The 10,912-nt window shown below is 38.7% G+C and overlaps 1 protein-coding gene across 1 annotated transcript in view; it reads right to left on the bottom strand.

Annotated features, from left to right (window-relative positions):
* Positions 1-10,600, bottom strand: part of LOC103510910 (protein arginine N-methyltransferase 7-like) — a 19,705-nt gene extending 9,105 nt beyond the window's left edge. Inside the window, exons 1-5 of the mRNA XM_026824846.1 lie at positions 10,356-10,600; positions 9,578-9,700; positions 9,044-9,255; positions 1,703-1,883; positions 855-1,015 (exon numbers count right to left, since the gene is read on the bottom strand). Coding sequence (XP_026680647.1) covers positions 855-1,015; positions 1,703-1,883; positions 9,044-9,255; positions 9,578-9,700; positions 10,356-10,493 — 815 coding nt within the window. The 5' untranslated portion in view covers positions 10,494-10,600. The remainder of the gene's footprint in view (positions 1-854; positions 1,016-1,702; positions 1,884-9,043; positions 9,256-9,577; positions 9,701-10,355) is intronic.
* Positions 10,601-10,912: the final 312 nt, after the last annotated feature.

The following is a 10,912-nucleotide window of genomic DNA, read 5'->3' as shown; positions in this document are numbered from 1 at the left end:
AAAAAATTTTGGTTTTTTTTTTTTTTTCCTTTTGGGGTTTTTTTTTTTTTTTTTTTTTTTTTTTTTTTTTTAAGGGGGTCAGTTTAATGTCACTGTAAAACGGCCAAGGTTCTTAGTGACGGTTATTTTACCCACCATTCAGTGACAAGCTACCTGCGTCCTCACATTAACCTCTCTCAGCCTGAGAAGAGCCGGGAAAAGGCTGCAGCCGACTCTCTTTTATCTGATGTTTTTTGATATTTGGCAAAATTATTCAACAAGTAAAGAGAATTTTCTCACTACATTTTAAACCATTTGCACCTTTTGAATGCTTTTTTTCAAAAAGAAAAAAAAAATAGGTTTCATGAACTCCCCATCCGTGGCACAAGCTCCGGCTTTTACGGATGGGTATACCATTTGTTGTCTATTTATTTGATGAGAAAATTGTTCTGAAAAACCAATAAATGGAAACTTGTAAAATAAAATAATAAAAAAAAAAAAATAATGATAATAAAATAAAATTCTTCTTCTTCTTCTTCTTCTTCTTTTTAAGTTTAATATAGGGAACTTAAACGATAGAAAGCCAGCCGTTTTAATCTGTTTTGGGATGAACTTCGTCTCGGGCGGGAATCGACTCCAAGCCAATGACATTTCTACAACAATCGAAGAAGATTTAACTTTGAGATCTTCCCTGTAAATGCTAGGTTGCGGGTTCGATTCTCGCCCGGGGGGGATTTTATCCTGAACGGATAATGTTCGTTCTCGAAAAGGCTGGCTTTCTTCTATCCTGACTTCCTTCTCTCTTCAATTTGGGGACAACAAGACCTCAGCAGTTATAGTTATCTCTTATCAAAAATTAAAAATATTCCTCTCACCTCTCTATCTGCACAGCCTGAGTGGCTCTATATCCAGGGGAAGGTGGATCCGGCTGGGTTAGATCTACAGATAGTAACTCCTTAGGGGAAGCCAGGGCACAACACGGATACTCCCACAGAGGATGCCCGTCTACTTGATCTCGACTGAAGACACGGGATTTCTGAAACCAGGAGAGGAGAAATGTTTTGTCTTAACATCTTGATTGATGTCTCAGTAACTTTGTGAAGGTCCATGTTGATAGAGAGAGAGAGAGAAATAGCTTTGTATTAGGTTGATTCTAACTGAGAATTGATAGAAAGAACTGTAACTGCTAAGGACTCTATATGGAATGCCCGCTGTTCCGAGGACGAAACTTATCTGTTCGAACCCACGACCAAGCGCTTACAAAGCAGACGCTCTACCCTCCAAGCTAACTAGGGTAGCGAGAATCAACTCTAACTGTAACAGTAAGGTTTAGATTAAACTGATGGCGGGTCCGATTCGAGACCGGAACGAGCTATTCTTAACGGTAAGGCTCGTTATCGATTATGCCATCCTCGTCATCGGAACGGCTAGCTCTCTCCTCTCTTCGATTTCGGGACGATAAGACTTAGCAGGTACAGTTCCCTTTATTAAAAATCAAGAAAAAAGATTCATTCATTCATTCATTCATTCATTGATGGGCGACAACGTGAACGTTGGTTGCCAAAACTGATGATACTGCAGCTCTGTATGAGTCTCGATCTGCTGCTAGATGTTTGAGTTCTTCATGTGTGCCTAGCCTCAGCCATTCCAGGATATCTTCTTCCCACAAGAAAAGAAACTAATATACTAATATAGAAAAAAGATAAGAAACTAATATACTCACTGCAATAAACTCATCAAAGCAGCGCATAGTGAAGCCCTCAGCTTCGCGTACTAATGCCCGTGTCTTCCATAGATGATCAAATGTGACGGGTACAAACATAAAGGAAGCTCGGAGTGGCATTACTGTTACTGAACTGGATACGAGGCGGGGAGCTGGGGTCAGGTTACCGCTATTAGGTTCACTAAAAACAAATAGAAAATAATTATAATAGATCAATTGCGCTTACTTGGGTGATGTTTCAAAGTCATAGAGCAGGAAAAATGAAGACCAACGGAATTTTTCTTTTTCTTCTACGACTTCTAGATCCCAAGATAAATCGATTAAAAAAATACCGGTAAATCGTGAACTTTGAAAGTCACGGCATACGCTCCCGTAGGCGATGACGTCACATCAAATGTCCCGAGCAAAGCTCCCTCGCCGGCAACACATTAATGTGTTTGTGCGCATACGTTTCTGCGCATTTCTTTCTGCTCCTCCGCAAGCGTGCTTGCATACTGGCGCTACCTATTGCTGTACAGCCCTAAGATCACCTTTGTGTTATTCTCAAGAGCAACTTTTGCATTTGACAGTTGAAAGAGTTAGTTACCCATTAAATATTTTTTTTTCTTTCCCAGGGTAGACTGGAAAATGTTGATTCCACCTGTATGTTGTATGGGAAAAGAATTAATGAGAAGGTGGTTAGGGAGAAAAAAGGTATTTGGGGAGCTCTCCTATTCTACTAACCTACTTACCTCAAGCAAACACTCATGTGCATGTGAGAATGTTGCATATGCTCCTTCCCCAATCAGCTCCGTGTCAAACACTTCTGTCACAAGAATGTTCATTCGATGCGGCAAATCACACCCGGGTCCTACCGTCAACTCATTTGATTTCTTACCGATGATAGTGACTTTGTCAGTGTAGCCATTACTGGCTATGACTTCCTTTGCACACAGGCTCATGGGAACAAAGCTCTGAAATATGAAATGAGATGAGGAAGATAAATAATTTAGATATTTTTTCCCCAATGAAGAAGACTTGGGCAAGACCTCCAGTACCTACCTATGTATTGATTTGGTAGTGTAGTGATCACTAGCCCGTTGGAAGTCTTACAACAATAATCTATCATAGCAATCCTTACCTCACATGCATAAATGCAGTCAGCTCCACACTTAGCCGCCATCATAGAGAGAAGTCCCGAGCCTGTCCCAATGTCAAGGACATTTGCTTTCTTCCCCGCTGCTTTTGTTTTCTCAATAGCTTCCTTGAGAGCAACATAGTACTTAAAATTCTGAAAGGAATAATGTAAAATAGCTATAACTAATGTTTTGATAGAATAATGTCTAGCACGGTTCCTGAATTTGGCCTTCTATGATTACCATTAACCAATGCATGGGTGGTATGGGGTCAAGACAGATGTCTGGTAAACGGGAGGGCATGGGTTCAATCCCAGCCAAGGCATGGAATTTAATGAGAATTAGACCACAATGATGAACTTCAACAGTTGGATGGTAGAGAACACTTTCAGTATTAAAAATGTCTCATATTTCCCTTAAAGACAAAGGAGATATACTTACAGGACTTCAACAACTACAGAGGTATAAAGTTAATGTCTCACACAATGAAACTATATGAGATAATAATCAACAAGAGAATAAGATTCGAAACACAAATATCAGACAAGCAGTTTGGATTCATGCCGGGTAGAAGCACAACAGATGCCATATTTGCCTTAAGGCAATTTATGGAAATACACTTGGAAAAAGAACAGTCGCTGATATTTGTATTCATTGACCTTGAAAAAGCTTATGACAGAGTGCTGAGGGAAGAGATATGGAGGTGCATGAGAGAGAAGAAAGTAGGTACCAGAGAAAATCCGATTTTCCCCAGATAACCAGAGTGGTTCACTCACCTTTACACGACTCTATACAGGGTGGTATCTCCACCAGTGTCTCCCCGGTCTCCTCGTCTATGTACGGATTCAGGGTGTTCCACGCTTTGACGAAGTCTGAGGACACGATTTGAGCGTACACTGTAGCTGTGGCCGGAACCACAATGCAGTCTTTCTGAAATACGAACGAAATAGGATCAGTGGTTATATGCTTGTTTTTCATGTAGAAGTTCCCGAGTTTGATGCCCACAATCGACAACAGAAATGGTCTTTTAATTTGATCTTCCTTTAGTTTGTACATTTGTGTCATCATAACTTTCGAATGGTTCATCCGATTTAGGGGAAAATTAGGTAAAAACGTTCAAACATTGGAGGAAATTGACCCATTAAATTTTGATCTTTGGGGTCCTTATAACAGAGTATCAACCAAGATAAGAAGCAGTGTGGGACTAACGGAGCGGATAGCGGATTCCAACAGAAGTGGGACTACACCAGGGGTCAGCTCTATCACTGTACCTATTTGATGTGATTATTGATGTTTTGACAAAGGACGTAAGAAGAGAAGCCTCTTGGTGTATGTTGTTTGTGGATGATGTAGTATTGTGTGGGAAGAAAAAAGAAGATATGGAAGAATGGTTAAATGAATGGAGAACATCACTAGAAGAGAGAGAACTTAAGATAAACCAAACAAAGACGGTACAAATGAACTTTGGCAAAGAAGAAGAAAGTATAAATCTAGATGGGAATCACTTAACATTGTTCCAAAATTCAAATATCTGGGATCTACGGTGAGCAAAAGCAAAGATTTAGACAGTGAAATTGAACACTGGGTGAACATAGCTTGGATGAGTTGGAAAAGAATGTCTGGTATACTGTGTGACCAAAGAATGAGCCTCAGAATGAAAAGCAAAATCTATAAGACGGTAGTCAGACCAATGATGATGTATGGATCAGAGACTTGACCCATGAAGAAAGCACATGAACACAGATTGGAGGTGGCAGAGATGAGAATGTTGAGATGGAGTTGTGGAGTGACAACATTTGACAGGATCAGGAATGAAGTGATAAGGAATAAAATCAAAGTGACTGAAATTTCAAAGAAAATACAGGAGAGCAGATTAAAGTGGTTTGGGCATGTTGAAAGAAGAGAAGAAGATTATGTTGGGAAGAGGACTGCAGAGATACAAGTTGCAGGGAGGAGAGGAAGAGGAAGACCTAAGAAGAGATGGAAGAATTGTGTACATCGAGATCTGAGAGAAGAAGGACTGAATGGAAACAAAGTTCATAACTGAGTGGACTGGAGAAGCCTGACTCAAAAGCTCAAAACACTGACCCCACATAAGCAGGAAAAGGCAAAGAATATAAGAAGAAGAAAAAGAAGAAGACTCAGGAGTCCATTATGTATTGCTGTTTCTCATTTTCTTTTCCACCCTGAATCACTTACTTGGGTAGATGTACCTACAATCAACCATTGTGAAGACTTGGTTTTGTACTTGACCTACATCAACATAGGTACCTCTTTTAACAAGTAGTGAGGCTGGTTAGGGGTCTCTCTCTCTCTCTGTTTAGAGTAACCCAAATAGACAGTATAGGTACATACTACATAGCTGTCATCCCTGAAAGTTCACTTACCCGTTCCTTATCATGCAGCATGTCCCCATAACCAGCCAGGACTATTTCCTGGTGATAATCAGCCTGACGCGAGGGCCTCGAGGTGTTTGCGTGACACGCGGGACTTGGGGACGGTGGTCTGGCCTGACCAGTCAAACCTGAAGGGAAAATAATCCATAGGTACAGATTAAAATGGAAATATAGATAAATTATTTAATAACAGACCAAATTCGCCGTAATTAGTAGCAAAGAAACAAGTGCTTTATTATTTATTAGACTCTTGTGGTCTGTGTCGTAGTATGTCTCTCATCAGATAAGAGATAAGAGACACACTACTTCCCATTTAGGTGATGGGTCAACACGAGAACACCAAAACCCATTGACATATGTATTTGCAGTCGAAATACTAAGTAGTGCAAGATTTTGTAAATGGAAAAATTCGAGCCCGGGACCTTCTGCATGACTAACAAACGTTTTGTCACTAGGCCAATTATGCCCCCAATTATATTACTCACAACATGCACTCCACATGAAACGTGTAGTGGTTAGCGTAGTGGACTTAAGATCTGGAAATGACTGTTATACTTACTGTAGTACAGGAATAGGCGAGGTGAGAGGTTTAAATTTGTCCAGGGACAACTGTGAGAGTTGAATGTCATGTGCATAGCCGATACCTGAAATCAACAGGAACACAGGAAACCAATATTACCAATCAGTTAAACAAGTGCCGTAATAGTATGTAGAGCTATTAGAATATAATAGAATAGAAAGGAAGGGGGTTATTAGAATAATGAATAGGTAAAAAAAAAATCCGATTAAATTTTGGGAAAGACCGGGCTTTGAACGTTTTCTTTACAGTGCAGTTGTTGTTGTTGTTGTTGTTGTAGCGGCTTTAGCTTTCGGGCGGCGAAAGCAGAATTACAGTGCAGTAAAGTAGGACAAAGTAGTTCCATTATATCATCAATTATGACCATTGCATCATTCTCGTCTAACCTTATTGTCAAGTACAAAATTATAGAAATGAAAGTTAATTCCTTCTGTCTGGAAGACGTTGTACGGTTTCTTTCCTGAAAAAAAAATCTAGCTTCGCTCCCTTTCTCTCTCTGCCTGTACTACCTCTTAGACTATACCTTGACAATTATGCATTTAGTTTGTCTGTCAGTTTCACCATAACTTCTGAGCCGCGAAAGGTTAATCCAATTTTGATTAAACTAACCACACATATTTATCACAAAAAGAAAATTATCTAGTTGATCGGGGCCAGAACAGTGTTCATTGAATAAATACGGAGAAATTGGGCAATATCTTAGAAGTCGATCTGCTTCAAGGATTTTTTTCCTTTCTGTTTTTTAACCTTATTTTTCCGATTCAGAGAAGCTCTGAAATCACCACCACAGCAAGACCTAACAGCAAGTGGTCTGAGGAGAGAAAGGCCGACCATTCTTCTCGGATGAAGATATACTGGCACAAGAGAAACCAGAAACCATAGAGTTAAGAATTCCGTGGTCCTTTGAGGCCGAAACGAAAAAAAAAATCCGATTTTCCCCAGATAACCAGAGTGGTTCACTCACCTTTACACGACTCTATACAGGGTGGTATCTCCACCAGTGTCTCCCCGGTCTCCTCGTCTATGTACGGATTCAGGGTGTTCCACGCTTTGACGAAGTCTGAGGACACGATTTGAGCGTACACTGTAGCTGTGGCCGGAACCACAATGCAGTCTTTCTGAAATACGAACGAAATAGGACCAGTGGTTATGTGCTTGTTTTTCATGTAGAAGTTCCCGAGTTTGATGCCCACAATCGACAACAGAAATGGTCTTTTAATTTGATCTTTCTTTAGTTTGTACATTTGTTTCATCATAACTTTCGAATTGTTCATCCGATTTAGGGGAAAATTAGGTAAAAACGTTCAAAACATTGGAGGAAATTCACCCATTAAATTTTGACCTTTGGGGTACATAGAGCCTCTTTTTCTGAGTGAGGTCTACAGTTAATTGAACCACTAGTATAAACAAACCAGAACTTAAACATACCTACCTACTGAAAGACATTACTATTTACTTTCCTTCCTATATATAGGATAAGGAAAGTGAAGTACACTTGATCATTCGAACTTACCAACATTTGAAACATAAGTTGGTGTTGGAAATGGGCAGATATATTACAGAAAAAATATATTTACATTCAAAAGCTACGGTAAAAGTTTCCGGTGGTATCTCTTGTTAGAACAAATGTAAATTAAATCCCAATTTCCACTATCCGTTCAGATCACACTCCATTCACAGTACGTTCAATGAACAGTCAAATATTTTACATGTGATTAGATGAGTGTATAAATACTATGACTTGAACTGTAAACAACATTATGTTAACATATCAACACATCCACAAAAATTCACTAAAGAAATCAGTAAGAAAATTTTGACTGTACTGTGACTGGAGTATGGGTATGGCTTGCAGTATAATGGGAATAGGGGTTTATATAAACAAGAGTACAACAGTATGTTTTCAAAGTTTTCACTCATCACATTATTTAAATATTTTCACTATGTGGTTTGTGGTAAATATGTTCACTTTTCACATTTGTGAAGTATGAATAAAATTATTCAATCAAAAAATTTGCAGTTTTTACCAGCATTTATTCATTAAAATCATGCTTAAGTAATTTATTTATTTTAATATCACATGATGCCTCTTTCATTTCTTATGAGTGATTAATTTAAATAATCGTTCATATTTTGGTAACTTTCAATTAACAAAAAGGGCATTCCATGTTTCTCTCCCTTTTCCTCGAAGTTCCGATACGTTTTCACTTCACATATAGGTACACGGTACACAAAATTAAATATGAAATCTAAACAATTAGGAAGAAAATATAAACACAAAATTGATACAAGGGGAAAGAGAGTGGAGGTAGAAAACTAAGCCACTGGATGGGCCGACAATTGATTTGTCCGAATTGATACTCGAAAGAGTGGGAGAGCTAAACTGCGTAAAGTCTGACGTCACACATCTTTGAACTCTTTCATTAGAACGGAAAATGAAAATTAAATTTTCGTTATTTTTTCGGAGTTTTGACCTCGGATTTGAATTTTTCCCAACTTTTTACATAGGAATCGACCATTTATTTATAATTTTTACCCATTTGCAACTGCTCCATTATAAAAAGGAAAATGATAAATTTGCTGCAAGCAAAAAAAAAATCATGGACCTTCACAAAATTACTGAGAAATCACAATGGAATAAATAAAATAATAATAATGTAAAAAATGTAAATGCAGTTCCTTTGTGTTTTTATGTCACAACTTTGGTACCTACTCACTGCAGCATTGCATGATTTTCCCAATATCTCAATAATCCTAAAATCCAATGTTTACCTACCATGCTGGCACCGGTCGCTATGCGCATTTATATGTCATAGCTACTTATTTTCCTCACGAGGCTGAGTGGGTCCCACAACAGCCAGTCACGGAGTCAATCATTTGCATGATACAAATTTCTTGACCCCGCCGGGAATCGAACCCGGGTCTCCCGCGTGCAACGCGAGCACAGGTGACCCCTAACCAGGGAGCTGACCCATCGTCATAATCTGCAGAAGACTACTTAAGCTGGCATTGCTGCAAATGCCTTGATATCCTCTATTGATTATAATAATAATAAAAATGGAATAAATTTGCATTACCTTGTTTTGTTGGTACCTACAGACACTTGGTAAAACAGTTCAATTCAAAAATATCAAAAATCATTTTTGATTTGAAATAATTCAATTCCATTTCATTTCGCCTATTACGGCATCTGGAATTAAATATTTAATAGCGTAAAAAATATAGGTCAAGGTAAAATGTGACTCTTAATTACCTTGCTTGTGTATTAGAGTTGAGATGGTTATCATTGACATGGTTGGTAAGATCATTGTTCTTAGTCTCACTCTGGGCTTTAGTATCAGACTCGCTATTAGAATTTGTAGCCAGACCGGGGAAGAAGCGATGCTTGAGAAGGCAGAAATCCTCCAGATGTTCCCAGGGTAGTACTGAGGTGATGCAGTAGGGGTCGCCTATCACTAGGGTTACCTGAGAATATAAACCAAGACATATAAGGGTTAAACAAAGGCATTTATTAAAATTTTGGTTAAAAAAAGAAAGGGGAAAAAAGTTGGACTCGTAATACGGGGAGCTAGGCTTTAATAAATTACTTACCTTTTTTGATTCTCACCCGGGGCGGATGTTCTCCTCAACGGATAATGTTCGTTCTTGGAAAGGCCCATCTCCTATCCTGTCTTCCTTCTCTCTTCGATTTCGGGAAAAAATATTAGAAATAGTACATCAGGGTATGATGTAACTTTGATTATTCCTGAATCATATTGAATTCCATGTTTTCTGGTATAGAACTTACCTTTTCCTGAATGAAAGACACATCTCGCTCACTATTGAGTAGAATGATTTGATGTTTGAGATTATAATGATCTATGAAGAACTGAACAAAGCTACCGAATATCACTGGCTCCAAAATATACACCTGTAAAGCAAAAGAAGGTAAAAATATAAATAATTATCTACCTATCTGCTTGCATAACTACAAAAGTAGAGCACAGAAAAAAAAATCATTGATTTTGATCTCCGAAGAGCGAAGGAAGGCAGGATGCCGTTCCGAGAACGAACGTTTTCCGTTCAGGATAAAATCCGCCCCGGGCGGGAATCGAATCCTTACAAGGCAGACGCACTATCAACCAAGCTCACTAGGTTGGTAAACTTTTTTGGTCAGTAAAAATATTCAATTTTGATTTAATTAAAATAAAAGTCCTTTCTAGTCAAAGTGAATCGTGAATTTATTTGAGATTATAATGATCTAGCCTTTTCACAACTTCTGTGGAGATCATAGCCATATTATGTGCTTCCTTTGCAATCAATTTCCATCTATCAAGAATCTTTTTACATTGGTAATGCCGCCACTGGTTGCTACTCGAATAAATTAGCTACTCAATTGTCCTCACGAGGCTGAGTGCATCCCGAACTCCAAGCAGAAAAAAACTTCGACTCCACCGGGAATCGACCCCGGGACCTCCGGCGTGCAATCTTAGTGTGATACTCACTCGACCACGGAGGTTGACCATCAATTAAATTAATTTAATAATTTAACTAATTAAGTGGAAAAAGAAGAGCCAAGTTCTCACCTTCTTAGCGCCAAGTCGTGCTGCCAACACGCCAAGTAGTGAGAACCCGCTCAGACACAGAACTACAGGGTCCGCGGTGCGCTGTATTTGTTTCCGCAGTACGGTAAGGTAGGCACGGCGCCGCAGAGGATCATTCATAGCGCCTATGCGGGCGTGTGACGTAGCGGTGTGCAGGCGACAGCGACACTCCGGGGGAGGGGGGAGAGAGTCTGATGAGACAAGGGTGCTGTGGGGGGGAATAAGTTTATAGTTTAAAGAGTTTATTTAAATAAAAGAAGTTTCAAGTTATAAAAAGAGTTTCAAGCTTTCAAGTTATAAAAATAATTTGTGGATTTTTTTTTACTTCCTATTACGGGATATTTTTTTTTTTTTTTTTTTTTTTTTTTTTTTAGGGGGGCAGGTTTACAGTTTAATGATAGAAAAGGAAACACGTAAGTAGGTACGTAGATTTTTTTCTTTCAAAATAAATTGAACACACAAGTAAGAGCTAAAAGAGAAAAGAAAAGGAAACACGTAAGTAGGTACGTAGATTTTTTTCTTTCAAAATAAATTGAACA

The sequence above is a fragment of the Diaphorina citri genome, unplaced genomic scaffold, assembly GCF_000475195.1.
Source record: "Diaphorina citri unplaced genomic scaffold, Diaci psyllid genome assembly version 1.1 scaffold656, whole genome shotgun sequence".
Lineage (NCBI taxonomy): Eukaryota > Metazoa > Arthropoda > Insecta > Hemiptera > Psyllidae > Diaphorina > Diaphorina citri.
Note: the sequence above shows the minus strand (reverse complement) of the source record. Positions and strands in the feature narration are given on the sequence as shown.